Source organism: Odontesthes bonariensis, chromosome 16 (genome assembly GCF_027942865.1).
Source record: "Odontesthes bonariensis isolate fOdoBon6 chromosome 16, fOdoBon6.hap1, whole genome shotgun sequence".
In the NCBI taxonomy this organism is placed as follows: domain Eukaryota; kingdom Metazoa; phylum Chordata; class Actinopteri; order Atheriniformes; family Atherinopsidae; genus Odontesthes; species Odontesthes bonariensis.
The window spans coordinates 21242496-21268750 of NC_134521.1; the positions used below are offsets into that span (position 1 = coordinate 21242496).

Below are 26255 nucleotides of genomic sequence, written 5' to 3' on the forward strand. Positions count from 1 at the left end.
AGATCACGCTTGGAGAAATTTCACAAATGGGAAGTGCCAACATCGAACGTTTCATATTCAGTCTGTGAAAGGCAGAATAGGAAACGCTTGGTGTTGGCTCTTCAACGCAAGCGAACACATAGCCTACAGCTACAGCTAGCATACAGTACCTAGCTAAGTGCCGTAAACACAAACGACTCTTATTGCGCATCACGACACTTCAGAAGCGGGTCGCTCCTGCCGAAGTTACATATGGGATTTTCAGCATACAGACCCCTGTTGGGAGCGAGACAGGCTTCATTCGCTTACCATTGACTTGTTTAACCTTTGGTAAACTCCTGAAGGCTATAATTTTAGGTGAAAATGCTACCTAGTGCCCCTTTAAGCCACTTAACACTGACCTATGATTTCTTCAAGCAGAAAAAAGGCTCCTAACTCAAGGGATGAACCAGTGTTGTGTCTCCACATAACAGACAACTTAGCAAAGAACCAGTTTTAAATTGTATTTTCAGGCTGTTTTCAGCAGCCTGTCACAAAGACACATCATTTGTGTCTGACACAGGAGCTGAGAGATGCATCTGGACCTTCAGCTGATCCATCTACTGTTGGCCCAAGCCTCATCAGAAATGGTCTCCATGGAAGGGTGGCTGTCAAGAAGCCGTTCTTAAGGAAGGGAAACAGGGAGAAAAGGCTGAGCTGTGCCAAATGACACAAGAAGTGGACTGAAAATCAGTGGCAGCAGGTCTGATGGAGGGATGAATCCTCCCCAGAGCCCAGACCTCAACATTACTGAAGCAGTGTGGGATCATCCTGACAGAGAATGGAACAAAAGGCAGCCGACATCCAAAGAAAGAGTTTTGGGATGTCCTTCAAGAAGCCTGGAGAACTATTCCTGAAGACTGCTTAAAGATGTGACAGAAAGCATTGTTAGGGATTGCAATTCTTTCTTACACATTCTGAAAAACTAATAGAACGAATGTCATACAATCTTGGCCAAACCCATAAAATTTTGGTGCCGATCGGGACCATTTTTAGTGGAACTCAGAAACAAGACACAGAGTCCTGTTGCTCTTTGAGTCCCTAAACTGGATCACAGTGAAAGTACAATATGCCTGAGTTGGATCACATGCTTATTAGACGATGATTAGGCAATAATCTTAATAAACTTAGGAAAGCCTTTAATTGAGGTCCACAGTTGTTTTTTATCCTCCTCATGGTTTGTTTTGAGTTAGGACTATAAACCACTTCTTCTACTGAATTAAAACTACTGATAAAAAAATAAAAAATAGCAAATACCGTCACCCTCTGTTAACACGACAGCCTAGTTTACATTTCAAAACAGTGGATGGAAACATGTCTGATCCACGCATCTTTTTTTTATGGTTTTTCTAAAGATTTCATTACAATTTTGAATCAACACAAAGTACATTTCAAATGTTGTTAAATAAAATTTCCCCCAAAATAACATCTAATTTTTTTTTTAACCAATTAATTGGTCTGTAATTCAGTTAAGGCTAAAAATATAAGATTGTACCCTTTTTGACATAACCATTAGATATCATAAGTAAAAACGGCAATCGGAGCCATGTTTGAGGATTCCTGCTCACCTCTGAAAGTCTCAGAAAGGCGAGGTCTGAATGTTGTACGTAGAGGAACCTGTGCCAACCAATCCTGACTGCGTGCGGGGTGAGGTTGTACAGCTTTGCATGTGCTGCGAGGACCAGATGAAATTGGAGGCTGGCAAACCGAGGAGAATTTGATATAGGAGAGCAGCATAAAAACGAGGTTCAGTGAAGAGCTGCAGGCTCAGAAACTAAAAACTTCCAAATTACAAAGATGAGTTCATAGAGGATTTCTAACAGCTGGGACTCCAGTAAAAACACGACAGACTTTTGAATTAACCAACTTATCGTTAATTTCATGCCAAGTATAATTTGTGTAAACTTTGATTGGGTTTTGAAATCTCCTCTGTATTTCTGTCTTTGTCTAGTTTTTTCTAACTCATGAACAGCTGCAACAGCCGCCACTTGAGAGTGATCCATCCACCGAATGCAGGAACATTGGATCCTCTCAGGCGACTGCTCATTCCTCCCAGCAAAAAACATAAAATAAAAGATCAATCTCTGCCAGGCACTCTGCCATTGAGTCTAACACCTCCAGGGAAGCAGGAGAAAGGGGATCAACGCACTCTGTGCATCCATGAGACGCTCACTCGATATGGGGGATAAGGGGTGAGGAGAGACCAGAACACCCCAAAGACTAATCCCCTGCCACGAGCAGGCTGATCTGATACGGGTAATGAAAGTACACGGGAAGATGACGGAGGTTCTCTAACAGGACAGGGTGAAAGTTTAGGAACTCAATTCAACTTTTAAAAGTCACTCACAGCCTTAAAAGTGACATATCATGTCAAAAAAAAAAAAAAAAAAAAAACTCTTTTTTTCTGTTCCTGGGAGCATATATTAGGGTCTCTGAAGTCTCCAGCAAGTGTAAAACTCCCCCAAAACACACCCCTGGGGTTATTTTAGCTCCTCTTTGTTTGAAAGTTCCTCATTTAACGAGCCGTTCTGATTTGACTCCACCTCCTCGGCTAAGCCCCGCCCACTCATATCCACCCTGCTGGACGGATGAAGCCAGCTTCTGGTGGAAATGTTCTGTTGTCAGCTGTACTGAGGAGCATGCATCTTACGTCTACCAGCAGCATCAGAGGATATAAGAGCCCAGTGGATAAACTATATTTGAGGGTAATGTTCCAGCAGAGTTAGCTAAAGACGGACTGAAGAAACTGAGCCACAAGAAGGGATCAGTTCCAACTCTCAGAGGCTGAACTTCAGGGCAGGGAAATGGAAATATAGCCGGACTGCCAAGGTACGCAAATTCCTCTTCCAACCCATCAGCCAGTACCAGTAGTTTATTTTCACATCCCTCCAGCAGCCCTGGATTCCCCTACACAACTCCAGCTGGATAACATCAACACTGCTAATTTACAATTCCTCTATTATCATAAATGTCTGTCCAGTTAAATCAAAGCCAACATTAAAAGCAGCTGCTGAATCCTGTATAAATCTCCCATGAGCCACCAGAACACCTCCGACCCGTTGAGACCTCTGAAGCGGGACACTTGTGGATCGGATGTGTTCAGCCAGCATATACGGATATTAATTTATCAATGTCTTATTTTATTATGACAATGAGAATTTACTGATCAAACAGCAGAGTATCTTCAGTCAGAGGCTTCTTCAGCCCCACTGTAATAACCTTAGACTATATCTTTAGAGTGGACTATTTTATTGACAATGACTGTTTTTGTTCTTTTTATTAATTTCTGTGTTTATTAAATTCTAATCATCAAGCATTCATTAGATTAGTTGGGGGATTAGTTAAGTATTATTCTGCTTTGTGGGACAGAGGTCGTATCATCCTGCTGAACGAGGCCACTAACATCAGGGGATTGTGTTTGAAGGAGTGTTCATGGTTGAAGAAGTTTGTGTCCAAGTAACACGGAGATTAATGTCAGGAGCCAGGGTTTTCCATTAGAACATGGCTCAGAGTAAATTACTACACCCATCAGCTTGATTTGTAGTAGCAAAACAACTCGCCGTCTCCTCTTCGTTGGGGAAACAGGACGCACACACCTGACAGCTCATTTGAAAAGAAAAAAATCCTACAGACCAAGTCACCATCTTTCATTGACCCATGGTCCAGTTCTGATGGTCACGTCTGTCATAGGTGCTCTCTACAGAGGTCAGCCAAAGTGGCTCTTCTGTACGACTCGTGGATAAACACTGCAAACCACAATAAAACCTCACAGAACTTGCTGAGCAGAGACGCTTAAATCCATCTAACCATCGGAATTTGTCTCAGATTCTCAAATTTATCATTTTCCCTGCTTCCAACACAACAGCTTAAAAAACAACCTGACAGCACAATTGACGTCTAATAAACCCCACCACTCGTCTCTGTGAAAGAACAACGTCTTCACCTGAGAGGTGTCGTTACAGCCGATCTGTGCGTTTTGTATCTCAAGCAGCAATACAAATAAAGCAGTTTGAAGGCACAATTTGCTATTTATAATGCATAAAAATCTAAAAATAAAACAGCTTACAGTTGGTGAGAATGAAGCTGAAAGACTCAATGGCAGCAGCTGCCCGAGACGTTAAAAAAAAGTTTATATAGACTGAACAGGCCCATCAACATCATACTTATCCTTCAACTACACAATATCAACATGTACACATACAAAATGTTCTCACACCATTTGTAAGTTAATGTTCTCACAGTTGGATTAACGTACTTTAGAGTAGCAACTGTTACACAATACTGTTGTGTTGTTATTTAGCTTTTTTTGGCTTGTTTTTAAAAAAAAAAATTATGACATGAAAGCACGATTTTATACCTCAGCATCAGCCCTTTACAGCGGGACCACCGTGCTGACGTTTTTTTTTTTTTACTTCTACGTTGTTAGCCCGAGGTAATTAGCCTAGCCTTCCCCAGGCATTTCCTGTTTATGACAGCTATGGATATCCACAAATGCACTGAACTGGAACCAATCGATACAGAGAAGCAAACGCTTCGGTCGCAACATCTGAAACACCGTAAAAGTGGAAGATAGAACAGTAAACAGTTGAAGGGATCAGGAAGTAAATGAGAAACACGTAAGCACATATGTCACTGTGACCAGTTGCTGTGGTCAGTACCGGTGCACTTGCCTTTAAGCTTCTTAAACCTCTGAGCTGCATGTTGGACTGCAAAATAGTCATAACTCCATTCTATGACATCTTTTTACTGACATTTTTTAGCTTTTAAACCACTAAAACGCATAATTGTTGGAACCCTGTCCTCCCATGTTTACTTCAGATGTGGTCAACTATCGTAATGATCTTTCACTTTCCCATAAAGGCATGGAAAAAAATGGTCCAAAACAGTCAAAGTATAGCTGATCAGGCAGTTTTCAGGCCTCAGGGGCGACCCCAAACGTTATAACGCAGCTTTACCTGATGCGGGTGAAAGCGTAGAGGAGGTACGCCGCCGTGTTGCCCCGGTCGTCCAGCATCTTGTCAAACGAGAAGACGTAGTCGTTGATGCGGTTGTGGGACAGGTCGGCGTATTTGACGCAGCCAAAAGCGACGGCTCTCTGGGCCCTCGTGAGCTCCTCCGGGGTCAGCACCTTCAGGGTTACAACACAGTCACGTTTCGTTTAATAAAGCCGACAATCTCCCACATCAACATTTTCACTCTTTACCGCATTATGAATGTTGATAAATGTACGTTTTCAAACAGCCTATAATTACTCGCGGCGGCGCTTCCCTTTCTGGTCCAACAGTCAAACCACAGTGCTGAATTTAACCAAAATAATCAATCTAATTTATTAAACCTCCGGCAGAGATTAAACCGACTTAAGTCAAAGTCTTCCCCTGAATCTGTGCGACGTGTCTGATACCACGGGGAGTGGAGAGGAAGATTAGAATGAAAGCGACTGGAAAACAAAAACCTGCAGTCAAACAGAACGTATCAGATCGAAGAGGTGACGTGACACGACAGGACAAGAATTAATGCGAAGAAGCACGACAGAGTGAAGACAACATGACTACAAATGAGGGACAGGTCACAACGGGAAATATCTGGAATATACAGAACAGCAAAGGGCAAGAAAACTCCACCTCTGCGTGTGTCCTCGGGTGGATGATCATGTATCTGCTTATAACTACATCTGCTGAAAAAAGCTTGAAGTAGAAGCATGATAACACACATCCATTCATTTTTCTTTTCCATAATTGATTCATCTAGCAATTTTTATTCCAGACCAATCTTCCGAGTCTGTTAAAGGTCAGAAAAGTGAAAAATGTACACGTTTCCTCACATCAAGGTGAGGCTGTTGGATAATAATGCTTTTTTCCCTGAACTTTCTTCCTTCATCGCAGAAAACTTAACAACTTAACCGTTTAATATTTGAAACAACCCAAGGGGAAGTATAAACTACCTGCAGATACATTGTTTATTCCTCCAAAAGTTAAGAAACCCTTGAAGTTCAAGCTTTTTCTGTAGAAAAGTTGAGAATTAAACTGACCTGAATTTGCCTGATTATTGAAGTCATATTAAATTATCAGTGGGACGACACCGTCTTACTGAGCTTTGTCTGTCCACCAAAGAAGCTAAATGTGATTCAAATTATGACTTTACAACCACCTGCCAATATGTTCAGGTGTACATGGTGCCCCACATGACTTTTGAAGGTGTCCCGGAGGGATCAGTCTACATTTATCTCACTTTGCACAGAGCGAAAGAATTGGGGTATTCGACCAATGCAGACATTCTTGCAAGGCGTCCTCTGAAAAGTTAACAGTGCAAAGCTTCTTCAATGACATTATGCGTCGGTTGAAGGCTAATGGCTAGCTCCAGCCAGTAGAGAACAAATATTGAAATTCGTCACATGAGAACGGAGCATGAAAAACGATAAAGAAGACGGGTGAAAATCTTTAACATCTTTGTCGGCTTCGACTCTTCCACTACAGAGAAAAGCTAAACAAGGACCAATAACAGCATGTAAACACGACCAGAAGCTGTTCACAACTAAGGTTTTATTCATTCGGACTGCTCCCAAGTGGCAGCAATGTGCTACGATGTGGAGACGGGCATTCCTGAAGCTCCAATGCAGAGCTATTGAAGAACCATGTCCAAGGGCTAAAATTCGGAGGGAGGGTTGGGACCAGGACTCTGAGGGCAGGAGATCCCGCACCCAACCTCCACGCCAACCTGGCGTCAAGTCAATTGAGCCCACTGACCAGGTCATGGGGAGTGCAGCCATCTAGTGGACAAGAGGACCTTGGAGGGTGGGTTGAGCACAGGGAGCCAGTCGGAACATGCATTAATCCATTTTCTATACCCGCTTAATCCAATTAAGGTTTGCAGGAGATATGGAGCGTATCAAGAGGTGGGGTACACAGTGGACAGGTCGCCAGTCCGTTACAGGGGTGACACTGAGACAAACAACCATATCACACTCACTCTTAGGTTAATTGTAGGGCTGGGCAACGATTAAAATTTTTAATCTAATTAATCACATGATTTCCCTGATTAATCAGGATTAATCGCATTCGTACACAAAATCCAAAAATTAATTCAAAAGTAGTGTATAGCTTTTAGCATTTAGTTTTATTTTAAATGTGCTGCCATATGAATGAAAGTGCCATAACATTTGCTGTGCAAACACACTTTTAACATCAGCATTTTTATGTAGAAGCCTCGCTCCACTGTCTGTTTCATTGAATGACTTGCAGGTATCAATTGTGTGTTTTGCCTTTAAGTGTTATTTTAGACTGGAACTACTACGGTGAGAAGACAATTCAACTTGGCTGTAAATGCAGGAGTTTTTTTTTTTTTTTTTAATTTACTTTGATATACGTGCTTTTATGTTGAAACAAGTAAAACAGGAAGTAGCGAGGGTTAGCTCCGTGAACACCGAGACCGAGGAGCACCTGTAACGGTGATGTTACCTGCTAGTTTATTTTTATTTTATTACTCCATGCTTCGTGGTGTTTGCTGTAACTGTGTGACTGTGATGCATTCAACAGACTTTTACAATAATAAAAACTGCGTTAATGCGCGATAAAATATTTATCGGCGTTGAATAATTAACAAGTTAACGCGATAATAACGAGTTAACTCGCCCAGCCCTAGTTAATTGGTGATTTTAAATTAACCTAACATGCATGTTGTGGGATGGCGGGAGGAAGCCAGAGTACCCGTAGAGAGCCCTCATATCACACAAACTCCACGCAGAAAGGTAAAGGCCAGGATTTGAACCAGGAACGCTCTTACTGTGAGGCTGGTTGTGAGTGCATTCTTTAAAACCACTCCACTGGTTTGCCTCATGCCGCCATCTCTTCTCCATTTAACCCTCCTGTTGTCTTGCGGGTCAAAAGTGACCCACTACCATGTTTAGCTGTAGAAGAAATACCTTAAACCAGGGCTACCCAAATCCGGTCCTCGAGGGCCGACGTCCTGCAGGTTTCAGATGTTTCCCTGCTTCAACACAGATGAAATGGAGCTCTTCAAAAGGTTGTTAAACCAGCTGATGAAGCATCGATCTGAATCAGGTGTGATGGAGCAGGGAAACATCCAAAACCTGCAGGACGTCGGCCCTCGAGGACCGGATTTGGGTAGCCCTGCCTTAAACTATCCTCTTCCAACTTGAAATTTTATGACTTTTCCTAAAGGGACCCCATCATTACAAAAGGTCATACTTTATTTATGTTTATGTTTCCATGTGGGCTGTACACCACTAGGGTACAAAGATTGTCTTATGGGTAATGTTTGACCCGTGAATTATAAAAACATTTAAACACCAGAAAAAAGTTCACTTTTTTTTCCCTTTCTATATAATTAATTCAGAAGTAATTACTTCACATTTATGTAATAGCAATAATAAACCTTTATTATGTAAAAGAAAACTGAGAAAACAAGAAAACTGTTGGTCCAACTGACAGTTGGTTTGTGGTAAAAAAAAAAAAAAAAAAAAAAAAAAAAGTGTAATCCTGAAAACTGGTGATTGTCTTTTTGTATTGTGTAACAAACTAATAAATGCTAAAAAAATATATATTGAATTGAGTTGAATAGATAAATAACAGGTGGTTTCATCATACAAAATAGATTTTGGATTTAAAATTCAATTAAGTTGCTTTATTGTGGGGCTTTGGTAGGGCAGGTCATTTTTGACCCATAGGACAAGGGGAGTAAACAGAACGTTAAGACCGCACAAGGGTTAAACCCGGCTGTCCACACCGTGAAAAGCCATGTTTTTTTAAATGCTTCACAATCTTAGTCTTAAACCTTTATTTTTTGTTCATGGCTTGTGTTCACCCCTGAGTCCTAACCCCCATATCTTCAAACTGCTTGGTGCTCTATATTTTTAGTGCGAGAAGGTGCGTCTTCCCTCAGTGGATATGAAACCGCTGAAAGTGTCACAGCCGTTATAATGTTTAATAAATCTTATCCTGCTGGAAGCTGCGACCTACTGACTGAAGGACAAACCCTTGGTGTTTTATAAAATCTAGGTCTTTATATCGAATTACTTTGGAATAGTGTGCGCCCCGGAAAAGATACCTCTGTACTAAAGTCCATGGAAAAACCTTCTGAAGGTGAAGCCATAAACCCCGTCTCTTTATGGAAAAATTAACTTGATTGACTGTCAAAGTAGGTGACAATTTTTGGCGGTTTGTTGATTATCTAAACGATGCAGAACCGTGGAAAAGTATTCTGCTGAGCAACAACGACACAGAACCTATAGAGGTCAGCGGTGTACTGAGCACAAATAAAGAATTGTGAAAAAGAAGAACGCAGGGGAGTGCAAAACAAATGCTAAGACGAAGCACTGTTAGTGATACAGGCTGAAGTTCTTGGAGGCGAGGCTGTGGTTTATTTTAATGAGACTGGGTTAGCAGATGCTAGACATGGGCACTGACCCAGACAGAGAGCAGAGTGCCAAGCCAAAAAGGCCTGCAGGGAAACTGTGTTGGCATCGAATTCCCACAACCTCCTCAGCATTAAATCCTGTCAGTTTAACTAGAGACGCTGAGTGTTTACAATGCACATAGCGCTCCAGATAATACTTAATCAGGTCAGGTTGTACTGCTTTTTTCCTCCATTTGTACTCCTGTGAAAGTCTGATTTCAGATACAAACACCTCAACAACAAAGGGCCCAAGCACAGATGGTCAAATTAACCAAAGGTACGACTTTTGTTGTGGGAAAACAAGAAAGCAGCTAACAGCAGCTTTGGGATGGAACAAGCAGCTGGTAAAGGTGGGGTTGAGAGAAATTTAACTGTGTAGCTCTACACCACCAACATCCACCTCTTGAAGTCCTGTGTGATTGTGTAATTTGGACTGAGAAATGTTGCTAAACACACGCACGATGACTACGGTTTGTAAAAGATGGTTCATTAACAAAATCTCAGGAAAAAAAACTCAGAAGGTTGGAGGGAAATTTTGGCCGACAAACCTCGGATTCAAAAAGGTAAAGGACAGGGTTCAATGGTCAGAGTGTTCAGAGAAAAATGAAAACAAAGGAAAAACTGAAAACTAAAGAAAGAACTAAAGAATATCAGGTTCTTCTAACGTTATTTGCAAGAATAAACTGTGCCTGAAGGAAACAGCCAATCAGAGCCAGAGGGAGTCTCTGAGACAGCTACGGTTGTTACGGTTTCTAGCTTGCGCGTACAGCCAGCCTGGAAGCAGAGCTGAAGCGTAAGAGAGAGAGGAGGGGGCGGGGCACGAGAGTTGTGTTAATTTAAATGTTTTAGCCAGACAGTATTTTTACACACCGCGTGCGGTGAACAAAAGACAAACAAGCGTGAAAATAGGAAAAACTCAAACGCGTCAACTTTAACAAAAACACCATTGCATGATGTTCCACAACATTTCCTTCCCGTCACTAAATCCCCCGTCGTGTTTACTTGGCGCCGTGTCTGGGAGCTGTGATGTGCTACTTTAGTTCCCTGAAGTTTTTCCACGTAGAGGCGAAAACAGACGAGAATCAGGAAAAAGTTATTTTCTCCTGATCTCCTGAACAGTCTGAACTGCATCGCCACAATAAAAAAAAAAAAAAAAAAAAAAAAAAAAGTGGTAGAATTTGCATACGTCTAAGTTGTTTTTTGGAGACAAAGTTAAAAGGTCAAAACAAAAAAGGAATATTAAAGAAACATGGCTGCAGCGGCTCATAGTGCTGCTTCATATTTAATAATCTGTAGGATTTCAGATTTATGGGTGAAACAGCCACGGTTTTCGGTGCAACGGTTCACATTATTTTTGCTTGTCTTAGAGGGGTTTATATCAACGTTTTCTGAAAAATGTTAAAGCCTTGATAGGCAGCCATTGAGTGAGCGGGATGCCGTCCAACATGCAGCTCATTATTTCTGCCTTCAGCCTGGATTTTGATTCACCCCGACGATAAGTATTTTACAGTAATGACCACCTCGCCCTACAGCAGCCATTATTTCTTCAAAGCGAGCCAAGCTCCATCTTTCTCAGCACCTCCAGGCGCGAGCGGGACTGAAACACCACCACACATTTTACCTTCATCCGCTGAGCTCTGAGGTCGACCCAACTTTTCATCCCGTCTGTGAGCTCAGAGCTCTACAGCTGCAGATGTGCTTTCACTTAGAAGAAAACAAGAGCGGAGCCATTTGGGATGAATGAAATGTTTTAGATTGATCATTGTCTGATTAGCTGATACGCCCTGAATATGTGAGGCAGAGAGTTGGTCTGGCTCATTGATTTCAACCCATAAATGAATGGGAACCAAGGCCAAGTGGAACAAGAATTATCGTTTAAACAGAGGAATCATTCACAAAATTATCAGAACTTTAGAGTTAAATCTTGAATTAGTCTAAACTTTACTCAACCAGGAACAATCTCATTGAGATTACACATTTCTCACAAGCAGCTACAGTTAACGGATCGCAATCATACCAACAACAGTTAAGGAACATTTGCATAGATGTAATGTGATGCCCAAAACAATCTGTGACAACAATGGAAAAAGAAATACCAAAACTAACAAAAAAAAAAAAAAACCCAGATCAAAATAAATGAATAAAACGGATTATTTTCACTGGTCAAATCTAGGGCTGTAGCGATACACTAACCTCACGGTACGATACGATACACGATATTCAGCCAACGATACGATTTGATGCACTTACATCATTTTCTGGGGGAGGGGAAGGGACAGTATGATTTGACATGAATCTTCGCTGATTGGACTGGTGGTCCAACCTTTGAACCGGAAGGACAACGCAGCCAGACAAACAGAAACAAATGAACATGTCACAAATGTGAGATCTATGCACTTTATATAACATTTTTATGAACTAATTTATCACTGTTTTGTATAATGTGGGTCACACCTGGCATTGTTTCGTATTACCTTAATGTTCAGTGTTTTCACTAATTGTAACATCTGACTTTTCAATAAAGTTTGCTTTAAAAAAATTGTTTTTAAAATTAAAAAAAAAATAAAATCGATACTTGCAGCTGGAAAAAAAAAAAAAAACTTTATCGGGAAACAAAATGTCGATATATATCGCAGTATCGTTAAAATTGCTCAGCCCTAGTCAAATCTGGCATTTTTGCATTTAAAGAAAAAACTTTTCAGAAATCACAAACTTTTTAGGTAAAAATCATCAAAACATTGGGCATAATGCAAGAACAGTGATTTAAGAGAATTTGCGCATTCACCAATCTTTTCGTATTTTACGTTTTCTTTCAGGTACAAACAGAATTTCCGAGTGATCCAGACCTGTCGTAGGAGTTTCGTAAAATAGTCCGCTGTTATTCAAATCAAGTTTGCTTGACCAATGGATTGTATATTTAATTACTTTTGTTATAAATTGGCTTTATTCTTAGACTTTATGTATTCATATTCTGTAGTTCTCTAGATAATCTATGTTCCTAGTGTGTACAGTACACTCTGCTCATACACCAACACTTTAAGATGACGTAGCGGGATAAAATAACTGGGTCAGATAAAGCGTCTCTTAGGACAGATAGGTCTGGTACAGTAGATGCACGCCTGAAACAACACACTCACACATCGCTTATCACATCCAAAGAACATGACAAAGACGGTGGATGGCCTGCTCACAGCATGAGTAAATATTCAATGATGCGTCGTCAAATGTAGGTACAACCTCTGTGAGATAAGGGTGAACATAAATATGAAATGTGTCCAGATATCGGGGCTCTCTCTGATGGAGGCCCTGCGAGGGCTCTGTCTCTCCGAGTTCAGCACGGCTAAACTTCACATGTGACCATGAATAAATACTTTGTTTAACTTAAGATTCCTCCAGCTTGTTCTTGGGCTTCCAATATAAAGAATCGGGTCTAACACTTTGAAGAAAACATAAATAAATATACATTATACTCCATAATGATGCTGACATTATTCTGTTTGACTTAAATTATGCACTAATTGAAGGTTAATTTGAATCTGTATATAACAAGGTCAATGGGAAGCGTAACCAGCGGCTGACTTGCTACTTTTGGATGCCTTAGCGCATAGATACCCATGTGGAGACAGACGAATGGCTGACATTGCGATTTAGACTGCTAAGGACTGTGCTGCTACAAATATGCAGCTTGCTAGAGCCACAACTACAGAGAAAAAACACGCTGATCAAACCCAATTCCACCACACGTCCAGGTCCTCACCACCCTTGGATTTTTGGCCACTGGAACCTTTCAGAGGGAGATCGGAGACAGATCGGGGGTGTCCCAATCATAATTGGAGCACGAGACACATATACGCATCAAAGCACCCGTGCTGTCGTGGAGCGCACTGAGCTGAAGGCCAGGTGGGTGTGTCTCGATACAGCGGGGGGCAAACTGCTCTATAGCCCAGAGAAGGCATGCCAAATTTGCAATGAACGAGGGTCTCCTACTACCTGAACCAGCCCAGGCAGACCAGAAGGTGTGGTGCCAGAAGACCCCCCTCATGTACCACCCCATCAAAGTGCCATCATGATGAGGCAACAACTGATTGCACGGCTTTAGTTGCAGTCATCGAGCGTCTGGCCAGGGCAAGACGTTTATTTTTAAGCCATTTTCATATCAAACCATTTCTTTTTTTATTTCGGTGACATTACAAACTACATGTGACACGGAATTAAGAGCACTCGTAATAACTTCCCATTTCTTCGCTTTAGCAGGTTCTGTAATTCCACTGCTGACACTGCTAAAAATGACAGATTTTCCTTTTTGGATCTCTGAAAGCAGAACTTCAGTCTCAGAGCCCGTAAAGTTGTTCTTTTTGCTCCTTGATGCCATTCTCATGACTCAACACTCAACACTTCCTGGCACAAGAGCGAGGAAGCACAGCTCCTAATATGGTATAATTTTGGGCGTGGAGTATGCAAATCTACTATCCTCGTGCACGTGCAATTATATACGCACGAGTGTGATTCATCATTTACGCAGGTCGTTTACACACTTTTTCCGAAGTTAAGAGCGCTTGTTGAATCTGACGTGGCGTGTTCGTACGAGACCTTCTTACCAAAAAATTAAGAGAAATTTAGAATAAAAATACGAAAATGTTCTTGCATGAGGCCCAATGTTTGGGAAACGTCATGGTTACCTGTTTGGAAGATCTCCATGTTTTTGGGGAATGCTGTCTTTGCATTTTTGCGTCGCCGAGTTTTTGGAAAACATCGCTGCAATTTTGAAAAATGTCGGTCGGGTTTCTTTAGGAAATGTCGCATTTTTGCAAAATGTCGGGTTTTTGGAAAAAGTCAAAGCACTGTCATCAGTGTCGCTTTTTTTTTTGTTGTTGTTGTTGTTGTTGTTGTTTTGCGGTTTTTCTTCAAGTCTTAAAATAAACAATCCTCAACTTTCTGCGGCCGTGGTGTCAGAATGAACCTCACCTTGTCTCGCTCCTTCTCTTTCAGCTTGTCCATGGACCTCTTCAGCCCCTCCTCCAGCAGGTCCATCAGCCTCACCGTGTCTCCGGATCGAGTCTTAAACTTCTTCCTGAGCAGGAACAACAAAGGAAGTACATGAATTTCCAAAGAAAGGCACAATCCGGCACACTAAAGTGGTCATGAGATCATGTGGTTGGAGTTTAATGCTGCCTGCAGGCTGGAAGATAAAACTAAATCCAACGCCCCCGAACAGATCCCGAAACAGAACTTTCGAGCACATACTCAAGTTCCACGTTCTGTCATCAATAATTACCACGACAGTAAAAGATTAGATTACTTCTGCCTGCTTACTCCTCGGGGCAACACATTTTATACAGTGAAGCAAATCAGCCGAGCATGAGGCAAAATTGAGTAACCCTCCCGTTTCTTCAATGTTTACTCGCAGCCATTACAGTTCCCCCCCGCGGCTCCATTAAGCACTTATTGTCTGGATGAGCGATCACGAAAACAGCATGATAAATTTCTAATAGAGTTTGTTGCAGCGAAGACTTAGCGGGGCCAATTTATGTCCCCCATCAGGTTACCGTGGGGCATTTAGCACCGCTGTGAAGTGAAACGTCGGCGTCGTGCCTGAGATGGCTCGTCCTCTCTGGACGATTGATATGTTGATATGATGAGATAGCGGCACCACAGCTACTAACACACAGCAGCAGATACAGCGAGTGTCCGGGACAAACTAGCTGCCAAAACGTCCCATATGTAGCTGTTCATCTTATGAGAGAAAAAGCAGATAATGGAGCGGAGCTTTTGGATTTTGCCATCCAACTTTTCGATGACTGTTGAGCTGATCTGTCCTCTCCGTCTCCTCACGCGTGGAGTGATAACAGCTGAAAACCGACTCCAGTGTTTGTTTGCTCGGCAGCTGCTGTGATCGTTTTTATCTCGTTTACGCTGAATACATTTGCTCTCCGGCATAAGTAAACCGTTTCCTTTAGCTTCAAACAGAAACTTTCCCCACATCGTCAAGCTATTCATGCAGCAATCTGAATTAAAGCGCTTTAGATTAAGTTTACAGCATTTTGAAATGAGCAGGACAGATGATATTTGTGCATAGATTTTGTTCTGCGTGAGGCTTAAAGGCGGGGTAGGGGATCTTTTTCTGGAACATTTTTTTACATATTGCTTGAAATACTCTTCACAACCCCATTGCAACCAATTAATTAAAAGTTTTGACACAAATATGAAAAGTTTTAGTGGCCTCTAGAACGTACAATCTAGGAAAAACACTATCCAATCATACTGAACGGACCGTTAACAATGATTGGATTCTGATGCGTCTATCAAACTGCAATCTGCTCCTCCCTCCCCTCCCCCTCCTTCCCCCTGTGCGCATACCCTGCTCCGTGAACGAATTACGCGTCCAGAAGCTTGGCAGGAAGCTAAACAAGAGCCAGCTTGGCTAGCACCTAGCATTATTAAACGTATAGTTAGCATATACTAAATACTAAATACGGCAACGATCGATGCTTGCTGTCAGAACAGCGCTCATGCACCTTCGTGCTCGTTCATGTACTCTAGAGGCGTGGCTTCGGGGGGAAAGTGAAGAAAAGGGTTGGGACTTTTTACCTGTGTATTTTCAAAATGCAGCTTCGCTGGACTCAAAAGCCAGGATCTCCTACCCTACATTTAAAGGACAAGACCGTTTTTTTTACATTGGGCCCTTGATTTCACATTATGACTTGATGTTCTACTCACCCCTGCTTGTTGTTGGTAATTTGGAGCTGTTCCGAAGATATTGGAGAGGCGTCTGGCTGCTCTCTTGAGATATTCGGCCATGAAACGGTTTCCTATGGGCAACGTTATACAGGCACAAACTATGCTGTTTATAATTTATTAATTACTGTACACTAGCATTGATAACGTGGAGGTGCGTCGCTTACTTAAAAAAATCCGGGTTACTGTAATTTTGAATTTTTGTCGTAAAGTGGGTGTTACTGACGTCATCATCGTGCTACTACCACAGACAGCCCACAGACAAACACACACAGACTTTACGACAAAAATTCAAAATTACAGTAACCCGGATTTTTTTAAGTAAGCGACGCACCTCCACGTTATCAGTGCTAGTGTACAGTAATTAATAAATTATAAACAGCATAGTTTGTGCCTGTATAACGTTGCCCATAGGAAACCGTTTCATGGCCGAATATCTCAAGAGAGCAGCCAGACGCCTCGCGAATATCTTCGGAACAGCTCCAAATGACCAACAACAAGCAGGGGTGAGTAGAACATCACGTTATAATGTGAGTCTTGTCCTTTAACAAGCTGTTGCTCCAATTCTACGTCTTCTTTTGTTTAAGAATGTGACTGGCATCTTTTGCTGCATTTCTTTATGATTTTAAGGTAATTATTTGCCTATTTAATCAAACTTACGTCTCTACTTGGGCAGAAACAACGAGAGAGGCTTTTTAGACAAACCACAGACGGCTGTCATCCTGCAACATGAACTGTTCTTCCATCCTAACTGGTGAGCACATGATTATCTGCCCTAAAATGTCTCATCTCGTGTTGTCAAATCTCCGTTTTATGAAGCTCACAGACGTACGGAGAAAGCCCATCCAAGGACTGATTGGGGGAAGTTGGCAAACGGGCATCAAGCTGTGAATTCAAGGCAATGAATAGAAGCCAAAACTGCACAGAGCCCAATTAAAATTCAGCCAGCGGTGCCGTTTGCAGGGGCAGAAGGTTTAAAAACCCACAGCTGAACAGCAGCTTCGGGATCTAAATGCATTTGTGGAGCTGTTGTACAAACCAGAAACTAGTACAAAATGACCTGGAAATGGGTCAAAATAACTGTTTACTGTCAAATCTAAGATGAGAAGCATGTCACGCAGCACAGAAACTAAACGATCAAGTGGAGCTTTTAGAGGCCGAAAGCACATATTTTTATTTTGATTCGCAGATCACTTCATTTTAAATGGAAACGCAGTCATTTACGGTCAGATTAGATTTTGCTTAGCATCAGATGAAAGAGGTTTATGTGGAGATTGTTAGTCGAGTTGACAATAACCCACTGAGTTACTGCAAAGTGTGAAAACTGAAGCTTAAAACCAGCCTTCCTCACATTTAGAGCGGGAGTCCGGGGCAGGCTGAAGCACACAGACTAAATTATGCGAAAACGTTGTTACGTCTCGGCTATTTTAAGGCATAAAAGGGTTATTCTTCAATTGGTAAAAACTTATTTTTAAGGCTTAAGTCAATCCTGGGGTGAAGTTCTCTTATCATTTCTGTTTGGATCAGTGAATTCTCTGTGGGTGATTATCGCTTTAACAAAGGCTTTAACAAAGCGAGCTGCCTGTAACCTCGCTGACTCTGACTTTCTGTCCACCCTCTGTTTGGAAAAACTCCTGAGAAACGACAGGGAGCACTCAAACGAATATATCAGGGGAGCTCATGTCACGTTGAGAGGACCAAAGGTAGGGCGGCCGAGTGTGTGTTGTGCACTCACTTGTCCTCCCCGAGCACCACCCCGAAGCCTGCGTGCTCCACCCGGGTCACCTGGGGGTTGTACCAGCCGATCCTCTGAGCGGCGGCAAACACCAGCTGGAAGTGTGTGCCCTGAGGGAGAAAACCAAAACGCAGAGACAAGAGATTTTACAGGTGAGATCACACTTATTTCAAGTTCAAAGGAGACGTTCCGTCACTGCTGCCTGAAACGAATCAAACACACGTATGTGGACAAAGATGTTGGTAACGTGATGATTTCAGAGAACTTTTACAGGTATTCGATCAAAAATCTCCCTGAAATGAGTTATCGTGATTTAATATCCATGGAAAATTCAATTCAAACTCAAGTCGATGTCGGCTGCCTTTTGTTCCGTTCTCTGTCAGGATGATCCCACACTGCTTCAGTAATGTTGAGGTCCGGGCTCTGGGGAGGATTCATCCCTCCATCAGACCTGTTGCCACTGATTTTCAGTCCACTTCTTGTGTCCTTTGGCACAGCTCAGCCTTTTCTCCCTGTTTCCCTTCCTTAAGAATGGCTTCTTGACAGCCACCCTTCCATGGAGACTATTTGTGATCAGGCTTGGGCCAACAGTAGTTCTTAATGACATCCCTTTCAGATACTGTTCATCTGCTGTAGATATTTTTTTAGGCCTGACACTTCTTCTTTTGTCCTTCATATGTCTAGTTTCCTCAAATGTTTTAAGGACACACTTGGTTTTCAGCTAATAGCTCTTTGGGAATCACCTTGTTGGAGCAAAAATACTATTTTCTGTCTGTCAAACTGTGTTATCTTTGGTGTTTTTCATAGATGCAACTAAAGAAATGGGAACAAATGATGTGTCTTTGTGACAGGCTGCAAACAAAGTGCCTAAAGATACCATTTAAAACAGTTCTCTGTTATGTGTAGACACAAAACTGGTTCATCCCTTGAGTTAGGAGCCTTTTTTATGCTTGAATGATTCACAGGTCAGTTCTAAGTGTCTTAACAAACACATTCATCTGAAAATGTAGAAAAACTGGACTGAAAATGAGTGAAAAAGCAGCCAACGTTCAAAGAAAAACTTTGAAAGACCTTCAGAAAGCCTGGGGAACTATTGCTCCAGACCACTTTAAAAGATTCAACAAACTCTGGCTGCATGGAAGGAAACTAAGAAATTAGAGCAGTGTGTATCTCCATCTTTTTTTCTAACACTTGTTCTTAAACTTGTGCCTGTTTGTTGTTGTTTTGTTCTGTGTTGAAGACATGGATAAATTTAATCTCACATAAAAGAAAATGTCTGAGATTTGGTCGACTGGTTGGACAAGCAGACGAGATTTTTTAATTAAACTAGAAGTTAAGAAGATTCTGCCATTTCCTCAGGCTGCCCTCATTCCTCTGCTGCTGAGGATGAGTAGGATTGTGGGTCTTTAGAACAACCCACATTACACTTTTATAAAGTTCAACTTGCATCTTTTATCCAATTAAACTGATTGATTAAGCATTTGTTTGACATGTTTACATCTTATACAAGTCTGGGAAGGTTTTATCTTCAAAACTAGTCTAAGCTTCGTCCGTCTGGTTAAATTTACAATGTTTCAATATCGCAGAATATAATTCATGAGCATAGTATGAAAATGTGATGAAATTTGTTCTCACATGGGCAGAAGGGAATAACTGAGTGGATACTTAAAAAATTCAACCAAAACAAGTGGTTTACATCAGTTTTTAAATAGTTTCCACTCATTTAAAAGTTGATTTTATCCACAGGAGGAAACAACATATCTGAGTTTTAGAACTGGTAACTGAAATAAGGAGGTCAGGCGATACCCCGACTGACCAAAGGTGGGTTGTTTCCGCTCCACCCACCTGTCCACTGTCTGTGACGTAGATGACGACGTCTGCTTTCTCCTCAAAGAGCCGCTGGTGCAGCGCAGCCAGGTCCGAGGTGTCGTAGGTGTAGCCTCCATCTGACTTGACGACGGTGAGCGGGATGGACTGGCCAGGAGCAAAGACGATCTTGCGACCCTCGTCCAGCTCCACCAGGCCTGAGAACAGGTGGAGGAGATGGAGAGAGAAGAGAAAAGCAATAAAATGATGCTCATTAGAGAAAGGAGGGTAATAAAGAGGGTAAGACTGAAGAGAAAAGTTTGAGAGGAGAACAATTAAAAAAAAACAACAAAAAAAAACTGAGGAAAAAGCAGAAAGGCACCATCTGAAAGAGAGTATTTATGGGACAATACCTCCACCCGGTGGTGACATCGGGGAACTGCATACCATAAATTGGAGCCGATTATTGAATTGAGGAGATTTGGTCAAATAAAAAAGCAAAGAAAAACTGTTTTTCATGGAAGCGTCTTTGAGCTGCGCGACACTGACCTTTCTCCTCGAACTCCTTCACCACCCGCGTCATCAGGTCCTGGTAGTACGACTCTCCTCTCTCGATGATCTTCACGTCCAGACAGTCATAGACCCTCTGAAACTCTGAAACATGCAAAAACAATTACTCTCCGTGGACAAAGGTCTGTCCACATGAGCTGTTGCTATTTAACGTCAGTCCTACCTCTCCTGGAAACGTCACAGATGAGGTTCCAGCCTTTTATGAACTCCGGCTCTTTGCTCTGCAGTCTGACGACACACTGGTACGCTCGCTTCTTGAAGTCCTCGTCCTCATCGAAACGCTTCTTCGACTCCTGAAGGAGGAGCAGACGGACACGAAGGGGCAATCAAAGAAAGGTCAATGAGCAGGAGAAACACTGGATATGTTACCAAAAGTATCCCAGTTCCACACAGACAACAGACACCTTTTAGTTTACCATACTGAATAAAATGTTTACTTTACTTTCTCCAGACTTATGGCTCTGAAGCCTCTATTCTAGCCACCTTTTCTCACTTCATCTACAGGATTATGACTGATCATTTGAAGGCTTTTAAAGTTCATACAGCACCATCTCGTTCAGGATGTTTTAAACTAAATGAACTCCGTGTGAACCCTGCACATGCACAGCCGTCCAATTAAGTTGTTGATAAGCTGAAGAGGCAATAAGATGCCGTCAAAAGCTCCCAACATCCCACAACTGTATGGGGAGCCAAAGAGCAAAACAATTAGCCAAATTCTCAAGCTTAAATATCGGATACGGACACACATACTCAGTCGTGTTTGCTTTTGATCGGACCATAAAGAACGCATCGTAACACCAGATTTGAACAAAAATGGTTTGTAAGAAAAAAACATATCTGAGCTTTAACTTGTTTTAAAAGCAGCTACTCTTTAATCTATGATTTAAATCAGGAGACGTGTCATATGCTGCCATTGCTCCACTTTGTAGAATTAGTCCCTGTAGGCTCTTTGCCGTATACTTTAAAGGAAACCGAGATCTCATTTAATGCGTCCCAGAGCAAACATCTACACCTGAAGTTTACACAGAGACAGACAGTTTGAACTGACTTTGTAGAACGCCTGCAGGTCACTGATGGGAGGAGAGACGGTCAGGTAGTTTGGAAATTTATCCTGCAGGTGGGCGATGAGCATCCCGAACTGGGTCCCCCAGTCCCCCACATGGTTCAACCTGCCAACGGTAACACACCGAGTCACAAAACGTCAACAAACTGGTGCATCAGAGACCTTTCAAGGAGCCGTGGGGTTTCTGAAATACAGATTTCAGCTGCTGACTGACCTGAGGACGTCGTAGCCCAGAAACTCAAAGAGCCGACACATGCTGTCCCCGATGATGGTGGAGCGAAGGTGGCCCACGTGCATCTCTTTGGCAATGTTGGGAGAGGAGAAGTCCACCACCACCTGAGCACCGAAACAACACAAAGATGAACTGAAGTGAGAACTTTTATGCAGGTTTCTACCAAAAACTGACCTTCAATCCCTAAATTCAAACCCATTTAGTTAATCCGTTCCTGTCAGTTCGGCAATAAACTTCCTGGATTTTCCTCAAAAACTCTTCGTCTTCAACGTTGTGCATCAACATGATTAAAAAAAAACATTGTGTTTCGAAATTTATATGCCGTTTATGGCAGGAAATTTATTTTCCGAGTTTGACCACAGGGGGCGCCATTATCTCACCATGACTGCAAATAAACTCAAATATGATGCAGAATAAGTCTATAAACATGTTATTGTGAGAGTAAAACAACAGAAACATGAAATAAGCTGTTGGATCATGGGGTTCACTTAGCTTTTCGCACACTGCTTCTGTGTTTTGTCTCAGTTTCTGTTCAATAAATAATGACAAAGTGTGATAAGTGTTGTTTTTCAGGTTGGATTTATCTAATTTAAAGACCTGATAAAGATCTGATTATCTTTTATTAGTCTCCATAAGTAAAACCTTTGAACTGAAAGAAAGACGGTGTACTTTCTTTTTCACATTCATTCTTTGAGCTACTTTAATATTTGGTGCCAACAAACCTACAGAAAACTAAAACTAAACCATCCAAATCTGCTTTTTTTGTGTCACTTATGGACAAACCTTCTTCCTGGAAGCGAGCGGCGGCGGCTGCACTCCGTTGACAAGCAGGTTGCTCAGCAGTCTGGACACAAATGACCTCTTGAGGTGGATGTTAATGAAACCTGAAGACGGGACAGAGAGCAGAGCGGCGACGGGATTCAACCACAGCACCAAAAAAATGCTCAAAATACGGCTGAAATTCTGTTTTAAACATTTTCATTTGTTAGAGAAAAAGGTTCAATTAAAATCACCTGAATCCCCCCCATTAGAAATAAATAAAACATTAAGCAAATTGATAAATACAGACACAACAATGACTTGACAATCCTTATTTATTTCCGGAAACATTTTATTTATCTTTATTTCCATCTTTATGGAGCCCCTGGAGGGCCAATAAAAGATTCTTTAATAAAGGATTTAATAGCTTGTTGCCACGGTGTATTATTTTATGCACACTTGATGCGTCTTGTGAGAAAGAGACTTATTGACACCGAGCTTGTACCTGGTCCTGCGATCTCCGTTTTCTGGACGAGCTCGTTGTCAGGAAGGTTTTGGATGATCTTCTCTGCGATTTCTCTCGGGTTCACCTTCATCCCCTTCGCCTTCAGCATCTGTAGTTCAGTTAAAAAAAGGAGAACGTAAACTCTGTAAAGTTTTAATAGTAAAGGAAACTTGAATCAACATTTAGTTTAAAAAGGTTTTTCTGCTTCAATAATCTGAAAGATGCAAAATGTTTTGCATCTGAACACAAACGTGAGCATTCGGTCTCCTGAACGCGGAGCCGGGAGCCTGACCTGAGCCATCGCCATGGCGCTGTTGCATTGGTAGTCTCCGAACTTGGCCTGCTGGTTGGGCGTGACGGCCAGCGGCGGGTTGTCGAGCTCAGGGCACGACGACCGGATGGCCCCACCGAAAATCTCCTGCAGCCGCTGGTTGATGTTGATCATGGCTTTGCTGCAGTGGGTCTTGTCCTCCTGAAGACTCTGTGGACAAACAGAGACGATGACGCCATTAAAGACGACGAACTCAGAGTCTGTACGTTTCCCCGCGGGCCGATCCGTCCATTTTTTCAGAGATTAGTTGCATCTTTTCTTTGAGGAACAAGTAATATTGACCTTTAACTGTGGCATTTACAGGCTTAGTGAGCACTTCTAAAAATTGTTAAAATCAGGAGTGATGCCAAAAAACTGCTCCAATCATGTGTTACTTCAGGATTGGACTTCTGTTATTCTTTATTCTTGGGCTGTCCAAGAAATTCTCTGAAAAGCCTCAGGCTGATCCAAAATGCTGCAGCCAGAGTTCTGATGAGAACGAACAGGGGAGATCATATTTTCCCAAGTTTTAACTTCTCTTCATTGGCTCCCTGTTAAATTCAGAATAGAATTCAATTTTTTTTCTCCTCACATGTAAAGCTGTTAATGACCAAGTTCCATCATATCTTAAAGATCTCACAGTTGGATTTCCCCAACAGAGCACTTTGCTCTCAGACTGCAGGTTTACTTGAGGTTCCCAGAGTTTCTAAAAGTAGAATGAGAGGCAGAGCCTTCAGTTATCAGGCCCCTCTCTGTGGAACCAGCTGCCAGTTTGGGTTCAGGAAGCAGACGTCCCCTCTACCTCTAGGATTAGGCTTAAAACTTTACTTCTTAATAAAGCCCAGTGTTTCCCACACATAGACTAATTCGTGGCGGTACGCCACAGATTAAACACCGGCCGCCACATATTGCGTTTCGTTATATATATATATATTTTTTAACGCTATTTAAAAAATACTCGTATTCGTTAAGCTGCATTTCCTTTCCCTGCTCTCCCTCCGTCTCTCTGTCCCTCGCGTCTCTCTCGCATAGCCTACTCACACACACAGCCCCTCCCCTCCGTGCTTCCCTGAAAGCGTGGAAGCTTGGTAGTCTCAGCGTCGTGTAGATTAGCTCAACCGAAAGAATTCACGAAAGGTTGGTATCACATGCACCTTTATAAAATCACACATTAAAAAGTCCTATAAAAAAATATTTTATATTTTGAATACAATGTTGTCCTGTCCCGTCCCATAGCAAGCGATTACGCCTTCTTTATAAAGTTAACTAGTTGCAAGTTTGCCGTAAAAAAAAAAAAGGTAGTTGGGTTGTCGAGGTCTAAACACTAGCAGCTGTGAATCAAATAAAGTAGTTTTTTTAAACTCTTACACTGAATGTTTGCTGCTTCAATCCAGATGAGTATTGAAAAATATTTTCCGCGATTCAAAAAGATACGTGCGTGTTGCGGATGAGGACCAGCCTGAACCGGAGGCATCAGTCTGAAACAGCTGAACAGTCCCACCAGTGTAATTAGTGTGTTATTAATTTGTTTACAATGAAGATGTGAAAATCTGCAGATAAGCCGCACCTGTGTCACCCACCGTGACACAGGTGTCACACATCCTTACGTCCCCCATAATTTTCCTTGATGGAGAAATTATCCAGGTTCTTAAGTCCCAATGTGACATATATGTCACATTACAGATCTCTGACAGTGGGAGGTGGTATTCTGGAAAAAAAATCTGAAAAGGGTTCTATGTGGTCTATTTAGTCTGTGTTATAACCCCCTTAATAAAGTTTTGTGTGACCAATTATTAACGAAGGAATTATTTTGAAGAATTTTAATTTTTTACACCCAACCAACCCCCCCCCCCCCCCCCCCCCATAGTTATGCAATAGCTGCTATGAATTCTCCCTCATTCCTAAAAGAAAAGGAGCGCTTCATCTCTGCCAGAACTGGATCGAGTCTTTGTGTCCGTCACATTTTAATAGAAATTAAACGGCTGCTCGAGTACCCGACCGTCACTCACCCTCTTGAGAACGTTGAGGCGGTACTTCAGTCTGGCGTTTTCCTCTTGCAGCTCGCCAAGACGTGGCGACGGACTCAGGTTCTGCGGATTTTTCAGACTCTCGATCTCTGCAGACAAACTCCGGATCTCCCGCTCCTTGAAAATAAAACACGGACAATTAAAGAATCCTGTGGCAAACACAAATCTTGGTTTCAAGTTATGAGACGAGTCGGATGAGTTTCAGTGTATTAGAAGGTTCAAAGATCATTCTGGCAAAGGAGATCTGATAATAAATGACGACAAAGCAAATCAGAATGAAACGAAAAGCAGTTTCCTCAGTCCTTATAATTCATGTGAACTTTTCTTATTTTGGCTCAAACTACATAAATTAAAATACAGACCAATTTAGAATAAGCTCAAAGGAAAATGCTCATATTTCTTTGAGTTAAACTTACTGGCTAATTAGCTCATTTCTTTGGGCAATACTAATTCACAGCTTCCAGCTCATGTTGCCTTCTCAGTAGGGTTGCCAATCGTCCCTTGAAAAACGGAATCATCCCGTATTTAGAAACAAACGCACTTTGTCCCGTATTACTGTGAGAATCTAAAAATAGGCAGTATCATGCCAATGGAAATTAATAACACGGGCTTTATATGAAAATGTACGGTAAACTTTTTTTCCCAGACCCTGTCCTGCTCGGTGACAGACCAATGAGCTGACCGCATATTCACACACGAGAATACGCTCATCCCATTGGTCGAGGAGTTACAGAGAAGATAGCGGAAGACAACAAAGCAGCATACATGGCAGTTACGCAGACGCCGACGCTACTTTAAGCAGTGGGAGACAAAGTACTCAACTCCAATACTTGAGTCAAAGTATTGATACTCATGGTCAAATCATGGTCAAGTAAAAGTCGCTCAAAATTTTACTCAAGTTAAAGTACTGAAGAACTTACTTTTAAAAGTACAAACTACATTTTCTAATATCAGTACATTGCTGTATTGTTTTCTGAATGCTTTTACAGAACCGTGTAACCCATGTAGACTTTTTGCACCACTCTGCTACAAAGTAACAACAACACGGCAACTATGAGCTAACAGTACAATAGTACTTTTACTC

At 41.9% G+C, this 26255-nt stretch overlaps 1 protein-coding gene across 2 annotated transcripts in view; it reads right to left on the reverse strand.

Moving 5' to 3' along the window:
• The window catches only part of rars1 (arginyl-tRNA synthetase 1), a 33997-nt gene that overhangs the window by 5383 nt on the left and 2359 nt on the right, over positions 1-26255 (reverse strand). Inside the window, exons 1-13 of one of the 2 annotated variants that reach the window (XM_075486572.1) lie at positions 25588-25765; positions 25154-25288; positions 23127-23315; positions 22835-22943; positions 22354-22454; positions 21553-21674; positions 21324-21444; positions 20439-20568; positions 20255-20359; positions 19745-19923; positions 17900-18009; positions 14395-14500; positions 4974-5146 (exon numbers count right to left, since the gene is read on the reverse strand). In XM_075486572.1, coding sequence (XP_075342687.1) covers positions 4974-5146; positions 14395-14500; positions 17900-18009; positions 19745-19923; positions 20255-20359; positions 20439-20568; positions 21324-21444; positions 21553-21674; positions 22354-22454; positions 22835-22943; positions 23127-23279 — 1409 coding nt within the window. In that variant the 5' untranslated portion in view covers positions 23280-23315; positions 25154-25288; positions 25588-25765. Of the gene's footprint in view, positions 1-4973; positions 5147-14394; positions 14501-17899; positions 18010-19744; positions 19924-20254; positions 20360-20438; positions 20569-21323; positions 21445-21552; positions 21675-22353; positions 22455-22834; positions 22944-23126; positions 23316-25153; positions 25289-25587; positions 25766-26255 lie in introns of those variants that run through there. The other variant, XM_075486571.1, reaches the window with a different exon arrangement.